At 42.8% G+C, this 21,203-nt stretch overlaps 1 protein-coding gene across 1 annotated transcript in view; it reads right to left on the bottom strand.

The window, feature by feature from the left end:
* Positions 1-534: 534 nt before the first annotated feature.
* AOAH (acyloxyacyl hydrolase) overlaps positions 535-21,203 on the bottom strand; it is a 69,568-nt gene continuing 48,899 nt past the window's right edge. The window contains 6 exon segments of the mRNA XM_056482837.1: positions 535-891; positions 8,167-8,243; positions 11,998-12,094; positions 13,621-13,680; positions 14,192-14,250; positions 16,570-16,830. Of these exon segments, the coding sequence (XP_056338812.1) occupies positions 763-891; positions 8,167-8,243; positions 11,998-12,094; positions 13,621-13,680; positions 14,192-14,250; positions 16,570-16,830 (683 nt within the window). The 3' untranslated portion in view covers positions 535-762.

Genomic DNA, 21,203 nt, shown 5'->3' with positions numbered 1-21,203 from the left:
TGGATAAGCTGGTGAAAAGACAGTAATTCTCCATCTTCAAGTCTGCCTATGAAGTAAGGGCTGCCCAGTATTTAAGGTGATTCCCCAGATATGCCTGTAAAAGACATAGGACTGGGCATATTATATTTCTTAGGAAGCAAAAAAAGCCATGGTATGCTATAGATTGAAAAAGCAACCTGCTTTAAATATATGAAATGTTTATTAATATCTTATTAATGGTGGAAGAGAGAGAGCCTATGCACAGTCAGCCTGTGTTGATGCTGCCAAGCACATCTAAATTGTAGTGCCTTGTTATTCCTGGCACACTTTAATAAGCAAAAAGCAGCTAAATAATGTATTGACAGTCAAGGCAATTACATACAATTTATAGCAATATAATGAGTTTGGGGTCCTCCCCTCTACTTTTGTGATCAGATTAACTGTTGAAATGCTACAAATAGCCTAGAAATCTTTTGCAGAATCAAAAAAAAATAGGTATGGGTAGGAGTTTGCTATACATGGATTAAAGAAATACACATTTTCAAACTGGTACAATAAATGGTCTAGATGGCAGCTATCCTTTGATTTTTATTTTTGTAGCTCCACAGAAAAGGCATAGCCTACTTGTACAGGTGAGATACAAACTGAAAAGAATGCTCTTATTATGTCCACTGCTACTGGCTCTGATAACTTTCCCTCCCCCCTTCTTTGTGTGTGTCTTTAATCATCTTGACTCATGGAAGCACCACCATAAATCACGTGAGGGCTCCGGCAGTTCAGAAGTCAGTGTCCACCTTGATCTTTGAATATGGCTTCAATCTGGTCATTGAATGGATTCTCCTTGCCAAGCACTTGAGGCCACTCATGTAGTGCCCTCTGCCAGGTAATGCCTGTTCCAAGGGCTGCAGCAATCTGTAAATCACAAATGCTATCAATTTCTTGTGCCTCTGTAGTACAGTTGTTTTATGCCAGAGCTTAGAAGACCCCACCGTAAGGCAGACTGCCCAGTGTAATCATGTTAGCGACTGTAACTCTAACCAAAGGAAATAGACCATTCCAGTTGCTTGAGCAGGGCAAAATCCTGAACAGTAAAAAATATATCTGTAACTCCCTGACCTGTCATTTGTCTAAAAATGATAATCTGTCTCCAAGCACTTCCAGATGCCTATAGTTTCTAGTCCATAAACTGCTATTTAAAAGCCCTGAAGCCTGATTTTTATTTTTTTTCTCCTGTGACATTTTGAAAGTATGTCAAAAGCAATGCCTGGGTGTAATGCATAAAACTCTTCCAAGTCCAAAGTAATTCATGCTCCCAGGTGCCTTTGGTACTTCTAATAAATGTTCTCTGTGCTCTCCTGGGAGGAAACCACAGGTATTGAGGAAGAGGCCCAATTATTTCTAATTTCATAACTAACTGTGTCTGATGCTCTGAGTTTGCACCTGCTACTGGATTCTTCAGACTTTTTTCCTATGAGACCTGCAGAAATGGTAGAATAGTTTTTCTCCAATATCAGTCTCCAGCTTTCACAGAGGTTTTTGCCCTAGAAGTTATATACCAAAGAGACATTTTATCTGGTATATTGCCAAGGTGAAAAACAGAGGGACAGAGAAAAGTCAGAGTCTCCCTTATCCAAGTTTGTACACCCTTCTAAGGCATTTTTATTATACTCCTGATCTGCAGTAATATTTGCCCTATACGGCAGCTTTATTTTCAACACACTGATATTGATTTCAATTATGAGGTTTAAATAAGGCTTAAAAAAGCCTTTTTTTTTTTGTTTTAAGGGCCAAGGTGGATTTATGAAATGAAACCATTTGAGTACTGTTATTTTGGAGTCTGGAAGATACTGGAGCCTGTGGGGAATTTTGGTGTGCTACTTTTTAAATCCTGTTCTTTAAAAGAAGCTCTAATGACGGGCTGGAAGACAAAAATCTTTCTTTTATTTAAGGGCTCATGTACAATGAGAAACTTTGTGGGGTGGAGGCTCTTAGATTCTGGTCGCTCAAAGTCTTGTTAAACTAATGAAGGAATTGGGGTAGGGAAGTGGGATACTGGAGATTTCTTCATTAGAGAGTTTTCTCCTGGTTGCAGTTCCTATTGTGACCAAACATTATGCTGGGACACCGTATGGCAGCCAGGGCGCTAAGACCCATCTCTGTCAGAGTAGTCTATTCTAGCATGGGAGTCTCAAAACCTCCTTCACAAACCTCTCTAAGCCTTCCATGTGCTTTTAGCAAGATAGTGGGGTGTGGGAGTCAGTCTGACCTGTATTCCAAGTCAGGTGACCATTACTGAAAACGACCTGTACCCTAACCCTAGGCCTTGGCAGGCATCTAAGAGTTGTGGTGATCCCAAAAGAAAAAGTTCCAAGGAGTTATGGGATTGCCCATGTTAATGCCTCATACATATTCCCAACCCTCATTTTCCAATTATCATCATCACTCCCAGTCCCTTAAAGGTTCTCTCTTCCTTGTATCCCCATTGGCCCTCAACTGATGCAGTGTCTCACCCAGCCTACCTCTTTGGACACTACTTTCCCTTACCCTACCTCTGCACCACTTTCCCCTATACCCATAGGACCCTAATCTCGACTCCACCCCCTTTCCTGCCCCACATTTATACCCTGGATTTCCCTACATCTTGATTTTCAACCCTGGATACTTACAAAAATCTGGTTAGTGTGTTCGGATTTTTGGGCCTCATCCCACATTTGTTTTCACTATTATTATTAAAGTATTTTATGTTGCTAGTTGTGGCCATTGCACTGCTCTTCTTTTATTTTCGCCACACTGGCCCTAATATCAGAAGAGCCCTAGAAGGTATTGTTGGGGACCACCCTCACCCCTGACAGTGGGGTTGGTTAATTGATTGGTTGGGTGGGTGGTTTAAAATCCTTACTGTCTTTGCATGGTACTGTTGGGGAGGGAAGAGAAAAATCTTATAAGTGCCTAGCAAGTAGTTCTGAAACCATAGATGAAATAGAGACGTTAGCATACTTTGATATATAAGCTGAAAACAGTCATGCGAAGGCTTGAGGCCTCTTCCTTTGTTTAGATGATACCAAAAGCCACAAATACCAAAGAACCAACAGCCATCCTGTCCCAAGCCTGGCAGGAAAGGTCTGAAGATAAGGGTTACAGATAAGAAAGCCATAAAACATGGTAATTTAGTAGTTTCTATAGGTTGCATGTAAATATTAGGAAATTAGTATATTGTATTAGATTGGTTAATGGAAATTAGAATATTCATCATAGAAGAATGCTTATTGTATTGTAAATGGGAAATCGCGCTCTCGCTCTCTCTTACCCCCTTGCTCTTATCTCATACTCTCTTACTGTCCATGCTCTACCCTCTCTCTTACACCCACGCCTTTATAATAAACTATAAACCTGAAGAACAGAAAAGCTCCTGAGTCTGTCCGGCGACTGTCCAGCCAACAATACAACCCCCACGTGGTACACCCTTTCTAAAGGTATCACTGGAGGTATGTTCTACAGTATTTAGAGTAATACTGAACTAATTTAAGATATATGCCTCTAAGTTATATGTGCTTAGACTGCCCTAAATTGAATTAGGTTCTGTGTACACATAATTTGGCGTCCAGATGATTTCAATAATTAATTCTGGATGAGTAGTTTAGAGAAAGGTTCGTGACTCTGGAAATTGCTTTCTTGCAGGTCTTTTTTAAATTTCAAAGCTCTTGTACTTTGAGACATGGTGTAATTTTTATAAGCCTTGCAATAACTTTTTTTGTTGTGAAGATGACAACCCCTAAGCAAGTTTTTAAAAGGAGGTATTACCCATTCCTCACAGAACTTTGAGTGACTGCAATTGAGAGGCAGCAGTGGTTTCTCAGCAGCTTCTGTCTATTTTCCCCTTCTGCACCAAACAGGTGATAGGCATGATTCTCAGCAAAGTGTAAATACCCAACTCATCTGATATGCATCACTTCAGCTTTTCCTCTTTATTTCTGGCTGGAACATGCTTTGCTATGTCTTAAGGAAGGAAAAGGAAAAGCTAATCACACTCAAGCTGTTCTTTCCTGCCTGTACATAAACAATAAGAATCTTCCAAGTGTCTCAGGTTCCAGTTGTGATGCTCAGGGCTTTTGCATTCTCCTGGAATCATCATAAAAACAAGAAATAAAGCGGTTTATGCAGGATCCTATTGAAGTGCATGGCCTGTCATCCAAAGCAGTCAACTATTCTAAAGGGAAGCGGTGTCCTTGAAGCCATCTGGCATTCACAAGGATTTGCAGTGAAATTTTGTAGTAAGGAGGAGATGCTGAAGAAAATCCCTGGGTTCCCTCTATAGTCATTGGGAAGAAAAAGATTTTTTCCAAGGACTACCAAGCTGGACTTTGGGGAATGGTGTCTCAAAAACAGCTCTAGAGGGAACTTGGGGGGACTGAATGAATCACCTTTTTTTTTTTAGGAGTTAAAAGCAAATAGCGTGAATTTCCTCCACCTCCATCCTGAGCTGCGTATTTTGGAAAAAAACTTTATGGATGCAAATCTTAGCTTTGAAACTTTTCTGGAATGCAGTTATGCCAATTATGAGTGTTTTGTTTGCTCCCTCCTGTTTTGCAAATTATAGGAAGGGAATGTGGTTCTAGGTCCAGCTCAACAAATCAGTACTTGGTGTTTTTCCCATCTCTCATGATTTTTTTCATATAAAATATTGCCTGGAGTGGGCTAGTTTTTCCTGCCTGAGTGCCTAACATAGCCTTTCTCCAACGCATGAAAAACTGCACTAGCTCTGATGTGTGGCCTTTTTTCTTATCTTTTTTTCCTTCTCCTTGCAAGGTATGCAAGCTTTAGTTAGAAAGGTTCAATTCCCTCCCACATCCCTCCAGAATGTCTGGACCCCTGAATACACATGCTGACACCTGCTTCTGCCATGCTTATACCTGCAGGCTACTGATTTTTTTTTTTTTTTTTTTTTTTAATTAAAGACACAGTGGATAAACAGCAGGTGAAATTCAGGGTCTGACAACAGACACCAGTTTATCCTGCCCATTGCTGTACCACATAGATTAGGGATCACCTAGTGATCACACTTGTCATTCAACCTTGGGTTTAAAGGGGCACAGAGAGCGGCTCCAAACTTCAAAATTTCTTTGCATTGAAGGCAAGAGCTGAGGTGTTTATGCTTTCCTTGTAGTGCTTCTCAATCAAAAAATTTGGAAATATTTGTCAGGTGCTTTGAGATCTATAGAGGGAAAATTCATCAAAAATGCCCTGGCTAGGTATCTTATCCATTGTATTTACCAAGCTGCCTATGAGGTGTGGGGAATAGCTGCAGGGATGGAAGTAAGAGCCTCTGTTCACTTGATAAGATGCATGGAATCAATCCTCTCCCACTAGGCAGCTCTATATGCTACAGAAACCATACCTGGCCAGAGGCATTCATGTCAAGAGAAAGTAAAATTTTAAATAAAACTTGTATGAGAAGTGAGTGAATTGTTTATCATCTTCCTTAAGAATACTCAAAAATAGCAGTCTCTGCTCACACTTCTTCTATTTATTAAGAGAATCACTCTTGGGGCTGAGTACTACATCTCAGTCCAAATAGTGGTATGTTGATAACAGAATTCTCTATGCCAACAGGAAAAGAAAAATGGATTTACAATGGATAAGACTGGATAAGACTAATTAATAAATCCTAGGAGGACAATCACTCACTTGAAGTGAGGCATATCTACCGCTGGCACCTTGACTGTAAGGGAAAATGTACCTATAAAGCATTAATATCTTCCTAACAGCAGGAGGGAGATATCAAAACCACTGCAGGATGCCAGGTCCAGAGAGAGTGAAATATGGCAGTGCTTGACTGCATCCTGTAGCTCAGTGCAAGCAGGCTTGCAGCTGCCCTTCAATGTCCTTTTGTAATTTTCTTGTGTCTTATGTTAGGATGAGTATTTGTTGCCTTCAACTCTGTGCTACCTTGCAGCTGCTGGTGGGATGCAGGATGTGGGCAGGAGGCTGGATGAAAAGCTGTGATATGACAAGCCTGGCTCCCACTATGGCCTGGTGCTGAGTGTTATAAGAAACCTCAGGCTAGTCTCAAGCCAGGGAAAGAGAAGAAAATTATGCAAAGAAAATAATGCAAAAGTTTCCATTGCACTCCAGAATTCATACTGCAGTTTCCCCAGATAGCAGGGTGGGAATGGAGTTTGTTTCATTACTGTTTTCACTCTCATTTCATTTGCCAGGTTTTCACTGATTGCTTCCTTGCAAAAGACCTGCAGCAAAAAATCAAGACACACTTTCTCCACATCCCCAGGCTGTGAGTTCATACTTTCATGCAGGTGTCTCTTGCTACTTGTGTGGTAGATAGGCAAGAATTGCTTCTATGTAGGAGTTATCTTCAAGTAGGAGGATCCTGTAATTTGGCAGGGCGAACAAGGCACTGTATGGCTCTGAGTGCCTAACTTGGGTGTAGAAGATAGCACCTAAAGCATCTATTTCACCTTTGGACTTCCCCCTGCAGGTCTCCTCTAGACTAACTGATAGAATAATCAATGGAGAAGCTGCTGAAATGCTGGAATCCATCAGTGCTTGGAACTCATTGCTATTGAAGTGCTTCTCCACTGTTTGCTCTTTCCCAACATGGAAAGCAGCATCACATTGGGTCATGGTGGTGGGGTTGTTGGAATCAACACAGACAGTGCATTATCTCACAACATAAAACTGGCCCATAAAATCCCCCCATGATTTTGAGCAGGGGGAGCTACTAAGTGATACTGCCAGTGGCTGGGCAGTGCGGTGGGGTTTGTTTGCAAAGGAGACTGACTGCTGCACGTGTGTTAGAAAACCTTCAGATAGTGTGTAGAAAACCAACTGGCTTTGTTTGCAGCTGACTGCAGAATAAGATCTCTCCATGTATTTTACAGTGTTGGAAAAGAAACTAATTTGAAGTGAGCATGGTGGGCACCAGGCAACCTCATGCTAGATTATCAAACCCAAGCAGGGATTTACAGTGGAGCTGCTGCTTCTCCTTCCCTTTTGTTTATTTCTGTAATAAATTGACTGTAAACCTTCTCCTGCCACCTGTCCTGGAAGGCCAAGCAAGCAAATGAAAATATAATAATATATAGTTGCTGAGCATACGCAATTTAAATTTATAACTTCAAAAAGAATCTTTGTTCCAGACTGTGACAGACAAATCTGCAGCCTCAGAGGCTGCAGGGCTGGAGGGGGTCTGTCTGGTTTCTGCAGTGCTGCCTTAATGTCCTAATCCTGCAAAACTCCCACAGGTGTTTGGGCGGGCTACTGGCCACCCTAAGTGGCAAGGGTCACTTTTTGTGCACTAAGACCTGTTGGGCCACAATACCGATCAGTGAGGGAAAGAGGCAGAAGACCTTGCAGGAGTCAGAGCAGAGTGCAGCCATCAGAAGTGGAGAAACTGGCTCTGTGGCTACAGCTGTCCTTTAGGTTGGCCAAAGAAGGCACCCTGGCCTGTATTAGCAATGGTGTGGCCAGCAAGGCTCGGGCAGTGATTGTCTTCCTGTCCTCAGCATTCATGAGACTGCACCTCAAATCCAGTGGTCAGTTTTGGGACCTCTCAACAAGAAAGACATTGAGGTGCTGGAGCTTGCTCAGAGAAGAACAACAGAGCTGCGGAAGGGTTTGGAGCACAAGACTTATAGAGGAGCAGCTGAAGTAACAGAAGTTTTTTAGCTCAGAGTAAAGAAGTTTTTTAGCCCAGAGAGGTCTTGGTGCTCTCTACACCTAAAAAGCAGTTGTGATGAAGTGGGGGTTGGTTTCTTCTCCCATGAAACAATTAATAGGGCATAAGGAAATGGCCTCAAACTGCACTGAAGAGGGGTTAGATTGGATATTAGGAAAAAATATTTCAGGGAAATGGTTGCCAAGCATTGGAACAGGCTGCCAAGGGAAGTGGGTTGATTACTATCCCTGGAGGTATTTCAAATGTGCTGCTTTGGGACAGGGTTTACTAGTGGACCTGGCAGTGCTAGGTTAATGGTTGACCTTCATGATCTTAGGTCTTTCCAATGTAAATGATTCTATGACTCTCTCTCCTTTAAAATAGACATTCCCTAGACCTGCATCCCTGTGGCATGCCTGGGGCAGAAACAGGCACCAGAATCCCACATTCTCCCTCATCCCACATGCTTCCACATCCCACCTGCTCCCACCCGTCTTCTGGGGCTGGGTTTTTACCTGGCTGGGGTGGAAGCCATCGACTGGTTCGATCAGCTGCCAGGGCTCACCTCCCATCTTGCTCCACTCCTCGGCCGCTGCAGAGAGCACAAGCAGAGGGGTTTATCACCAGTGAGCACGGAGATGCCCACCCAGAAATGTACACCCTCCTCCTCAATACCTCTGCTGGCATTTTTAAGCACATGACAGCTCTGCATGAAGATTATGATAATTCACATAGAGTTGTCAGAGCCAATATTGTGTACAATCCTGTCTCCTTGGGGCAGTATTTAAGCCTTTATGTTTTGGTTTTTTTTCCTCTGCGATATTTATGCAAGGAAGCGCTTTGAACATAAATGATCATAAAACAACTCACTTTCCCTCCCAACTAAGATGGATGCTGTAGCAAGTAAAGCTGTAAATTATTTAATATTGATTTAGTACTTTTGCGTTTACCATATTAGTTGCATCATCAGCAGTGCAAAAGAAAAAAATAGAGATAAAACAGTGTTTTTTGGAAAAAGAGATGGTAGCAGAATATTCACATGGGCTGAAGTCTGCATGAACAGACTCTCATTTTTGGTTACTTATCTTCCAAATGGTCTTTTTCAACTCCAAAAAAATAACCTTTTGAATTACATAAGCATGACATTCAATGCAAGTGATGCTGTGCTGTAAGCCCTGGAGCCATTAGAAAAGTAAAAAGCTTTCTCTCTTCAAAAGGGCTGTGGAGTGATCAAACATGGGACTAGTGGATAAGGCATTAACAGACTGTAAATTCAATAATTCCTTTCATAATGAGAGATTAAGAATTCTTAACAACGTTATGCAAGCATTCTGTCAGGAGGAAAATGTTCCCCATTCCAGAACCACAGTTTGATCTGAGCTTACCGCTGGTTTTTGGACCCTGGCTATGGTGTCAAAAACTGATGTCTGGGTCCCCATGTTAACTCTAATTCACAGAGAGATGATATTCCTGCCTTGACTATAGAAACCCACTTGTGATGCTTCAGGCAGTGCTCAATGTAATTGGTTTCAAGACATGGGGTTTGTAGGTTGTTTTCAAATTTACAGTATGTTGGACATAACACATATTTACCTTAGATTACACCATGCAGGGCACATATAGATGCAGAGTGAACTTACCTAACCCCTTGTATATGATATTGCTGTGTACTGTGTTGTACTTTATTGAGACACTACTGTTCCACTGCCAGAAATAGCAGAGGAGGAAGTAAGATACATAAAATTTGTATCAAGATAGGTCAATTGATCAAGATAGGTCAATATGATATCTGACCTCCAAAAATCCTAGAGCAGTCGAGCAAATACCCACCAGCTGAGTATGTCCAGAGTTTGTCTTAGTAATGCCTGTTGCCTTGGCTGGTCTAGACTGGAGCTTGCTCCCATCCATACCAAGGAAAAGGCATAACAAGCAACCCCTACCCCCTCTTTATTGCACTGCTCCATAAGGGAACCACTCATTTCTTCAGTCAAGGTCAACATGTGAGCTTGAGGGTCCACCTAAATCTAGAATAAATGCTAATTTACTCAAAGTTTACTCGGAGAAAGCTAGGAGCTGTTATGTTCCTATATATATCCAGGCCAGTCTGAAATCAAAGTCCTCAGTGTGTAACCACATCTAAATATTTGATGTCTGGAGAGTTTAGGGGTTCTGCTTGCTTCAGAAAGAGACCAGAAAAGTAGGTCAGCAGCCTTAGCTGGCTTTTGAGCACACTCGTGATCTGACAGCTTTCCTGATGGCAAGCTCGAATACTCGGCCCAGGGTTGCACGAAATTTTGCAATGTGTCTTTCAAAGCTGATGTTTGTATGTGCATATGTGATTTTATTTACTTCATTTATTTAATGTGATGTAATCAAGAACAGCAAATTATATTAAAATGTTTCCTTTTGTGAAAGCAAATAAATTAACTGAAGTTAGTAATTTAACTTATTAAAGTAATTTGCCTACCCAGCAGGCAGTTCATTCCAAATCCTAATGACTTGTTAAATATTAGGCAGCTGAGGCAAAAGCTGCCAGGAGACTTGGACACCCTTGGAACTCTGTGCTATGAGAATGAATGAGAAGCCCCCTCTCTGACAGAGACTTTTGGACAGAAAGACTGCCTCTCCCATCCTCACTTCTTTACCTCCTCCTCCTCCATGTGGTCTTCATGAGACCCAGAACCAACCTCCTGAGTTGAGTCATGTAGGATAAAATAAGTTTCTGAATTTTGATAGGATTTAGCTGAAAAGGTAAATTTTAAAAAAAATAATATTAGGTGCCATGGCAGCTTTGTGCTTTCAAAGACAGCCAAGCACTAATGGGGAGAAGCATTAGAGAAATACACTTTAAAGTACTGACATGGTGTTTCTGTCCCTTTGTGGCTTTGTATTTAGATGTCTGCATAGTGGGATTTAAAATAGTCCCCAGGCAAAATTTTTCAGTAAGGACCATTGAAACTAGCTCTCTATGTCAATATAAAAACAAGAAAATGCAGATCAAGCTTTTTTCCTAATTATTATATACTATTTTTTGAATGTAAACATTCAGGCTATCTGGGAGAGGCCCCAATGTGGTGAGGGCTAGAGCTCTTGCCCCATGAACAGAGGCTGAGGGACAGGGATGGTCCATTCCAGGGAAGAGCCTGTGGGAAGACAATGAGGATGGGGCCAGCCTCTTCACAGCAGTGCACACTGGGAGAGGGAGAGACGAGTTCAAAGGAGGAGGTTTAGGGTGGATATAGAAACAAAAAGTTGTTTTCCTACTTTCCCATCACTGTCTAACCACTTGAAATATGTTGCCCAACTCAATCCCTCATCTCATGCTGATCCATTTTTAAAGAGTGTGTTTCTCCTTGTGATATATCCAAGCTTATGCTGGGTGTTGCCTCAAGTTGGACCCCTGTGCATCTTGCAAGACCAGCAGAGCTGAGAGGGATTCAGGGACAGGTGTTGGCCCTCAGCCCCACAGGGACACTGTCTGCTCATGCTAATGCATAACAACAAAAGTTTCCTGGATGTTTTGATTTATTTTTAAGTGTCAGTTACAGAAGAAAGTGATTTCGATAATGAGCTTACTTAATGTCACTAAAGATCACAGAAGGACAAATTTTGTAAGCTCAAGTCAAAAGTTACACTAGTATGTAGGTGTTTAAAGAAACATAGGAAAGATGCCAGTTATTCCTGGGAGAGGTGCTTCTACTTTTGGGAACAGTGATAGGGCTGTGTTACTGAGGCAGAAATATGGCTGACGAAAAGACCTCCTTGCCAAGGCACTGCTTAGGCCAGAGGACACAGCAGGAAGCCCAGTCAGTGATGAAGTAAACTACATCTCATGAAGACCACTTTGACTACTGCAGGTATGCATCTCCAGCCTAGATAGCCCACTATAAAAGCAATTTTCAAAAACAAAACCAAAGCTTAAGGACCAATATAGTTTGAGATTTCTTTGTTTCTTCATCAGCCTGAGAAGCTGCAGTGGACAAGCAGGAGGCCTTCTTATCAGAGGCACGACTGTTGTCACCTTGCTACCCACACTGGCCAAGAGAAAGTGGCCAGTGTGCTGGGCATCACTGGCGTTGTAGGTGTCAGCATCTGGGACCAGCAGGGAGGCTGTGGTTCCCAAGGTGGTGGTAGGATCTTGTCTCAGGAAAGGTGCCTGGTTACCTCAACCATGGAAGCCATGAGAAGCTGGCTTTAAGGATATCTCCCTAGCCACATCCCTGACAGTAGGGTCACCTAGGCTGACCGACCATACTTCTCCTGGTACAGAACTAAAATATGAGGAGTATATCAGGAGGCCAAAACTTGAGTAAATGCTTTGTGAGAAAGGGTAAAAAACAACTTACTTTGTCTCAGTGGGAAATCCATGTAGAAAATATCAAAGTTGGCAAATTTCTCAGATCTTGCTATTTCTTTCAGGACATTGGAAAGTTGTAATGCTCTCTGCAAAAATCAAACTATTTAATGACTGTTCATTGCTATTCATATTGCTTTGCATGGATTCAGCTTTTTGCACTGATGTGCAGGCAAGGATTTGAAAGCTAATGTTGCCCTTTCAGCTGGGGGACGGAAGTGAAATGGGGCTCTTCATAAGAACATGGACCTGCAAGAGCACCACCAGTCATCGGGGTACCCAGTTCATCCTCACAGGCTGCACTGAGGCCTCAGCTGATTTTATAAGTTTATTACAGCATATGCTTATTTCACTGGAGACCTCTTTTAGTAGTGTCCCTACACTTATATAAATAAGTTTCTCACTTTTGGTGCTCTTTCTTAAAGAAACAAAAAACTTTTCTACAAGAGAAATGTCCTCTTTTCCTATTATCATTGTCACTACTAAGTTGGGGGTAATACTGCTTATCTATGCAGACCAAATTCCACTCTTACTTTCAGAAGAGTAAATTACCACCATTGAGCGTCTGCCTAACTGATACATCCAGTGTAATTTCCACAGCCATAACAGAGATCGGGATCTCCTAAATATTTAAATTATGCAGTTTGGATAATAGCATAGACAATTAGCTTCAGACAGGGGCTCAGAATGATTAGTTCATACCCTGCAGACATATGCATTGTTCAGGGACAGAAGTCAACATGTACTCTATGTTCTGTATTTTTGGTATGAATATATAAGCTGCCATCTTGCAAAGGTTTAGGAATTTGCTTAATGGCCTTCTCTGAAGTCAAGAGGGACAGGGCATAAAATGAAACACATATGTAAGCTTTGATGAAATTAAGGTCATATTTTGGTGTTTAGTGAATGCAGACATTAATACAACCATACACAGAGATGACACCTTTGATAATATTTTGTTACTGGCTCCTTTTACGTGTCTGCAGGGTATTGCTGGGGGCTTGTACCATAAGAAAATAAGTGGCTGTTATTTTATGTCATTCACTTCTGCAGCTAGATTTTTAGGATGAATTTTAAGACATCTCTCCTCTGTCTGTTCCCATTCCTGCACTGAGCCTGAATGCTCCCTGGTCACACTATCCAGTGATCAAGTCCACAGAAATGTGTCTAAGGAAGATTAGCACAAATCCCAAATGAAAAACAGGATAAGGCTCTTGCTCTCAGGACCTGATCCCACAGCCAGAAAAATCTATGCAGCTGGTCTGTCACACCAACAACTTACTTGATTCAAAAGCCTTTCTTTTCTTATCAGGCACATTTTCTTCTTAAAGAACATGAATCTGAACAGTTTTGTCTTGGGGAGAACATATTCCTTGAGCATAATTTTGGGTAGCTGAGAGGTTGTAACAGTAATACCTTTACAAATCCCTTAACTTGAGCACGCTGCCTCCCAGAGCCTGAGAGGCATTTGAAAGAATAAGTGTGGATGTTTCCACAACTTCTTGCCTTTGGAAGGAAAAAAGTGTTCTGACATCTTGCCTTTGAGTCAATTGGCTTCTCTCCTCAGACATAAGGCAGAGTGTCTGAGCACTGGCGTGATCCCATTGAGACTTACCTCTGAGGTCAGATTCCTGAGGGTCTCATTGGGTGTCAGCCAACCACTGCAGGGGCTCACCTGGGCAGGCATGAGGAGAGGGGCTTTAGCTGAGGACCAAGATGAAAGGGGGGTGCCTGAAAAAGGCCCTTGGGATTTTGTGCCCTGAGACAATAGAACCTTTTATGAGAGATGCCCCCCCTCCCTGCCAAAACCCCTGTTATCATTTAGGATTTCTATTGGTTTTTAACTTTACTAGACGATTGGTCTTTTTCTTACCTAGAATCTTAAGGTAATTGGATAGTTTCTCAACTCATAATTTTACTGGTTAGAATTTCAATCCCTTTGAAACCTAAAAAGACCCCTTGCTATGCTATGTAACGGGATTTGCTAGTTGGAAACCCTTCGGAGAAATAAACTGCCTTCGGAACCTCTGCAGCAAGTCCCAGTCTCTATCTCTCGCTCGTTTGTAGCTGGCACTCTGCCTCGGGAGCTCTCGGAGCTATCCGGTCTCCCGTAGCAGCCGGGAGCTAGAACCACCCTAGCCCCAGCAGCTACAGGGGGTCTCCTAAGCTACAGCTGCAGACCATACCTGGAGGCAGTCGAGGAAAGAGTAGAGTTGACTGTACGTGACATCCTTGTTCAGCTGTCCTGCAAAGCACAGAGAGCCAAATATCATGTGCCCAATGGCCAAATGCGACTTTATTCTGTACGTCTGTGCATTCCCATGCATTACACCCCTGGTTGGGAAGAGGCACCCCAAGAGTCCCACCACACCTCCTACCCCCAGGGTACCCTGCCACCACCAGAGCTGGAGTGTAATAGAGGCAGCAGCATCGAGGCATCCTTCCTGCTAAGGTGCCCATGTCCCCACAGTGCAAAGAGCCCCACACTGGCTTCTCCCACATCCCTCTCCTGCCTTTCATAGGTGATTATCTCAGCTGTGGGGTTAGTCATCACAGTCTATGCCAACCTCCAAAGTGCATGACTGATATTTTCCCATTAACCTGTCTCTCACCCGCCAAAGAAATGCAGGGTTTGCAAAGCTGAAGGGTGCCTGTATATACTCTGAGTTTTGCATTTACTTTGCAGAGGCTGGCCTTAAAAGGGATAAACAATTTTTCTGTCATGGAAGGAAGTGGATATGCTTGTGTGGGTGAGGAAATTCAGGCACCAAGTCAAACATATAGCTAACATTCCCTAAAATTCATGGTGCTATGCAGTAGCCTGGCTTGCTGAGAAAATTATCCATTTTCTCAATCTTTTTGCTTCTCTGGTAACTACAACTAAGATGGGAATTAAATGGCCACAATTTTTGTATTAGTTGTATTATTGTTTGTAGTACACTGATCATCCCATCAGGCTTTAATACTTTTGCAGTACCAAAATAGGAATTTCTTATTGTTGTTTTTAGGAACTGCACAGCATAATCTCTCCCAAGTGAAATGGGCTTCTCAGGTTGCTTTGCAGTGGCTCCCTGATACAGATGTGTTTCCTGCCTTTCACACAGCTGCCCATCACCCAGCAACAAAAGGTTGGGATTTCAAAGATCTAGGGACAGTTCTGGCTATTTGGATGTTCGAGATTCCTGTAGCTTGAAGCATCAGGCCCTGGGATGGGCTGTTGTGGAGACTAGGGATCTGGCAGAAAGACAGACTGATACCTGGTCACAGCTGACTGGCAGCCAAATGGGGAAACCTGCTCACAGCCATTGGAAGATGTGCCAGAAGAGATCCCTTGATGTAAAACATGTTGCTTAATTGTGTCCCTACAAGGCAAATCAGCCCCTCTGAAAATTCTCCAACTGATCCTATAGATCCTCCTGATTTGGCTATGTGTTGTCTGTGATATTTAGATACCTAGCTAGTTAGAGGAATTGTCACTGTGATAAACATGTAGTGAAGGGAAGAAATGGGATTATGTGACTAAAAATTAATTTTGACAGATTTCCCCTGCCCTGAAAGGGGCAAGATTTTTCTCTTTTCTTCCTTCCCCCTCCGCCCCCCCTCCCCCTTCCTTGGTACTAGTATAGTGGTTATGAGACAAAAATGTAGGAATAGAAACAAGAAAGATTTCTTTTCCATTGGTAATTACTAGGGAACCTTGGGGAAACCACAGCATAGTGGCAAGCTATGTTACCCAGTGGTTGCCAAAATCATCTGAACTTGTAATCTACTATTTTAATGATGTGATTTAGCTTCTCTCTCTCTTTGCTGGTGAGAACTATTATGACAACAACTTCCGGCTTGCCAGATGTGAAAACTATTCTTTTACTCAAATACAAGTAAATACATGCTTTTGGTCTAGAAAGCCAAGGAGTCTGTTACTGGTCAGAGATGACACCCTGATACCCAGACATGACAGGCTCCTAAAGGCAGCCTCCAAATCTCTGAAAAATATGCCCCAAAGCACTTTACATTCTGAGGGAATATCCCAAAACATGCCTGCACAGTAGTGTAGGAGGTGCTGGCACTCAGTGCTGGCAGAAAATTTACTTCTCTAATATAAAAAAAGTCTTTTGCAACCCTCTGACTTAATCTTCTGTCTTGTTCCACATCCAGTTTTACCACAACATCCACCAGTCAGTAAGTGCAAACCAAATACCCATCTCCACCTGTAACAACAATCAGGATGAAGTGCAGGCATGCTGGCCACAATTTTGGGCCAAGACTTGGGTAGAACAGCTTGTTTACACCACCACAACATGTGTTGAGCCTGGTTTGGAGCTGGTTGGGTATGGCTGGTGGGGGAATCAGGCAGAATAGGGTTCTAACCTGTCCTGCCCTGGGAATGATAAGAGCTGTCATTTCACTTCTGCAACACAGCCAATATCTGCCTCATATTTCTCAGATCTCCTCTACTCTGTCAGGTTTGCTTGAAGTCATCAATAGATTCATAGATTTTTTAGGGAGAGAAGGCAACATGAATGGGCCGATAACCAGGAGGAACCCCAAAACACTTCAGATTTACCTAGAGGATGGTATCTATCATGAAGGTTATCCCAGAGGAAGCGACCATCTACCAAGCCTGTTAAAATCACATGGCTGCCATTTGGAAGGTGGGAATCCAGGTATCGCAGAGCTTGCACCACATTGGAGAGCATTTCTTTGGGTGTGGTCATGTGGGCCAGCGTGTCACGTTCCCTGAAGAAAAGGATGCCAGTAGGACCTTGTATCAGGAATACTGTGTCCCCAAAAGGGCACCCTAAACTGTCATTTTCTCTGTTTGCTTCTCTTCCACATTAAGTCAGCTGAATAAAACATGCTGTGAATAAAAAATGCTGTGATATCTCTCACTTGTCATTGCCAAAATCAGACATGATATAAAAACCTTCCTCCCTCTGCCAAAAACAGACAAACGAATCCCTTTTTTATAGAGTGGACTCCTGTTGTGGGTTAACCCTTGTGCGCAGCTAAGCATCACATATCTGCTCACCTGCCTTCCTTCCTCCCTTTCCTCCCCAGTGAGACAGGGGAAGAGGAGAGAGTAAAAGCAAGAAAACTCGGGGGTCAAGGTAAAAAAACAAACCAAAGCAGTTATTGTTCAATAAATGAGGAAGAAGAAGAAGAGAGAAAGCAAGCAAAGAAATGATGCAAAACTATCCCTCATCACGGCTGGGTGAAAGTAGGACTTCTTTCCCCATCGGTTTCTGTGCATATCTCACCTTCTACATGCTCTTTGATTATGCAAGGCAGGAATATCTAAAGTAGCTTTGTCTCTTACATGTCCTACTCCTCTTACTACAGCTCTCTAGGAGGGCAGGAGAGGGGTCTGGACAAATGTGTGAACCTGGAGAGAGGTGATGCCTAAGATTGAAATAGTTCATTGGGGTACAGGAGCTGTGTCAGTGTTCCACATGGACTGAATGCCCATATTTTGTGCCACATTGTCAGGCATGAACCTCTTCAAGCCAGATTCCCCAGCTCAGGTTTATCCTTCCCCTCTTGAATTTAGCTGTAAATGCTGCAGGAGTGTGGGGGGAAATTAAATCCTAAAGTTGAAATACATTTCAATTTATGTAAGAAAAACAAACAAGCAAAACCACTCCAGGCTGCCAACACTGCTCTAGTTCTGTTATTATAGCAACCTGCCTGAGAGCTATTGCTGTGCTCTCATGGTGCATGTGTCTGTAACAGGGGTTGACAGCAAGGGGGGAACACAGCCCTGAGAAGGCTATCCCATCCCATCAAGAGAGGATCCATCCACCTTGGGAAGCAGGTTCTTGTGACAGTTTTCATTCTGTCTTGGTGGTGTGGCTCAGCTCACCAAGGTGTTCAGAGGGAAAGGTCAAGAAGAAAGACAGGGGATGTCCTCCCAAGCAAGAAGGTTGCAGAAATGACCACCCTCATTGTTTTAGTGGTTCGCCCATTTTGTCCTCTTACTTCTACAAGGTCTTTGCTCGTAGAAAAGCAATCACCTTAGCGGCCAGAAGGCTCCATCTGGTATCCATCAGGTTCTTTCCTTAGGAAAGTCCATTCATCTCTTTCTTGGCTTCCCAGGGGTAAGAGAAGGGCAAACTTGATGGTTGCAGTGCTGAGCAAGCTGCTGGTGAATTAGGTCAGATTTCTTGTCAGTGAACACCATAGAAGCAGGAGCTTTCCAAGGCATTGTTGTCTGTCTTGAGGCATTTAAAGTTTGGATTCAGAGTGGGGGAGTGGGTGCTGAGTCCTGTGTGGGAGAACCATGTTCCCTTAGAGGGATTTGGAATTCTTCAGTGAGCTGCATTTTGCGCATAAAATAATAATTGTGTGAGTTTCCTGGGCCCAGGAATTTATCTTAATGCAGTATGTGCTGCTGAAGTGTTTGAGACTTTCTTGCAGGGAGAACTGAAAAACAGCATTAGGATTCAGGTTTATCCTTGTGACAGCCACCAAAACAAGCTACTTTTGAGATAAGACTGTGGATTTGCTTTGAAATCACTTCATTTCACATACAGGTGTTGCAGCACTTGATTTCAAAATACTGGTCTGATGAAAGGCCTCTACCACAAGTAAACATGTCAGCAAAAGCCAAAATTAATATGACATTCATAATTCCACTTTCTCTTGTCATATAGTGTTGAAGTCATGCAGATATGTCAGTGTATTTCTTCACATTTCCTTTCTGTGCCAGGCTATGAAATTAAATCCAAATGAGAAGAAAGCAACTTTGTAGGCACGTGTGATTTTGGCTCTACCATAAGGACTCCAAGGTGCCTGGGTGAGCACCAGGGCCTACAGTGGTACCCTCACCTCATTCCCCTGGGCTCGCTGCACAGGGCTACTATGCCCAGGGAATGAGGGCTAGAGGTATTGCCTCCTCATACACTATTTTTAGGGCTGGAGGAGTGCATCAGCTCTTTGGTGCTGATAGCCATAAAATAAAGCAGCATTATGATCTTGCTGGCACTGGTGTCACTTTGTACATGGTCTTTTCAAGATGGGTTGCTGCTCACCCTGCTTTGCTGCCACCCCTTCCTGTTTGTTGCAGATGTTGTAAGTTCAGATCTGTGCATTTATGCAGCAGAGGCTGGAGAAATGGTGCCATATCTGAAATGCAACTAATATTTGCAGTAAGTGTACAACATTTGAGACTTCTGGTGCTCATTATTTTCTTGTCTGATTTTTTTTTTTCTTCTAGTCTCTGTATCCCATGTTTACACCTCAGTGGGCTGAGAGATACCATTGCCATCTGTCTTTATTTTTCTAACCCCCTGTTTGGACACCACAGTGTGGAGACTACTGGGAATGTGTAACACAGGCTGCCAATTTCATTATCTTTTCCCTCTACAAACATTACTCATTGCTTCGCTCTTCACATGGGATGAAATACCTGCATTTTAACAATGCTTTCGGAAGACCTATGTCCAGTATGGTCAACACACTGCCCTCTTTTGAAGACAAAATACAGAATAAGGCGAGGCAAGTTGTATTACTGCAGGTAAGAGCTGTCCTTGAAGAGGTTTTTATTTGCCAAGCCCTAGGTTTGAAGTCAAGCCCATCAGATGCTCTGCATCGTTTGTAACCTCTGCAGGTACACCAGAGCCAGGGCAACTACACAGGAACTGGATACTGAAAAAAATCTCTCTCCACTGCCCATCCCCCTCAATGGAAATAGCAAGGAGCTACAGAAGCTGTGGAATCTTTCCTTGCAGGAGTCATAGGGAATCACTACAGACTGATAGCCTCTTTTGATGTGGTGATGTATAGATGTTTTGGAAGAAAACAGCCAGAAAACAGCAGTGAGAATTTGAGCAGACAAAAGTGTCTCTGCCAGATGTTGAATGCTGGGATAAAAGGACATCAGAGTTTCAAGCAACCTTGAATATATAGTGAATAAATACTGCTCTGGAAGGTTTTGGAATATACAAATGGATGAAGCAAGGTCAAAACAGTTTAAATTTCTGGAAAATTTCTTTTTACTTTGGACGACTTGAAAGCAGTGTTAGAGACAGGGTAAACAAAAAGAATAGCCTGCAGAATGAGGAATAAAATAAAGAAAAAAGAGGTGCTTTTAGCAAAGGCAGTAACACAGCAGAATTTAAATATATGCACAACAGAGCCTGGGCCAAGCCTGTGAGAAGACACTTTGAAAGTCTCCATGGCACGAGCCATGGACTTCAACGAAGGTGGATTTTATTTTTTTTTATTTTTTTTAATTTTTTTTTTTTTTTTTTTTTTTTTCTGGAGGGGGAAGTAGGGGCTTTATCATCCTGGCAAGGGATGCAACGATATTTCCATAAGGTTCTTAGTAAACAGATCCAAGGACAGTCTTGTCAGCAAGTACCAGAAAGCCTGTGACTGCTTTTCCTTCTCAGTCAGAGCATGGTAACATTGGTTTTGAGGATTTGTGTGTCTTCCCCCTAACAGGAGCAGGGTCTTGAGGGAGGATTTGGCAGTTCTGGGTAGGAGTGCAGAGAGAGTATGAGTACCAGAGGGTGAAAGTTTCATGGGAGGTGATTTCTGCGTGCTGCCTGCATGTAGCTAGGGTGGGGGTCATGCCAGGAAAGAACCTAAAAGGTGCCTCTCTGGCCCCACTTCTGCCACAGCTGAGGGTTCCCAGGTTCTGCAGTGTGAAGGAAAGGCCTGCTTGGCTTTTGGATATACTCATCTGGGGCACAACACCTGACAAAGTTTCAGCTCATGAACTGCCTGTTAAGTAGTTTTAGGACACCAAACCTTTACCATTTTCATGGCATCTGACAGCCTGCATAGAGTTCCCACTTCATTATACCACCTGCAGGTAAGACTTTTCAAAGCCTTTGGAAGGAAATTTAGCCGAGTGCGCAGCATTTATTAAAGTCAGTGTTTTGAAAGTCTCTATGTAAGTCAGATTGATTTCTTCCGCATACAAAAAAAAGCTGAAGATCGACCATGGTGAAAATAATGTTGCACTAGCAGTAGCACTCAGACCTCCTGCAAAACCAAAACTGCAGTAAGGATTTGCTGTGCATTGGTCTGGTTGCAAGGTGTTTTCTGCCTTCCCACTACCAGGAGGAACAGAAGCATCCAGATAGGGACCTCTTGGTGTCCCTGTGAACATTGCTATTGGGTAAGACCAGAACTATTAGTTTTGAAAGCTTCAGTTCATTCTGCAGAGCTTATGACGTGAGTAAAGCCAGACAA

Source organism: Oenanthe melanoleuca, chromosome 2 (assembly GCF_029582105.1).
Source record: "Oenanthe melanoleuca isolate GR-GAL-2019-014 chromosome 2, OMel1.0, whole genome shotgun sequence".
NCBI classification, from domain to species: domain Eukaryota; kingdom Metazoa; phylum Chordata; class Aves; order Passeriformes; family Muscicapidae; genus Oenanthe; species Oenanthe melanoleuca.
The sequence above is the reverse complement of the archived record's forward strand: the minus strand, read 5'-3'. Positions and strand labels throughout refer to the sequence as shown.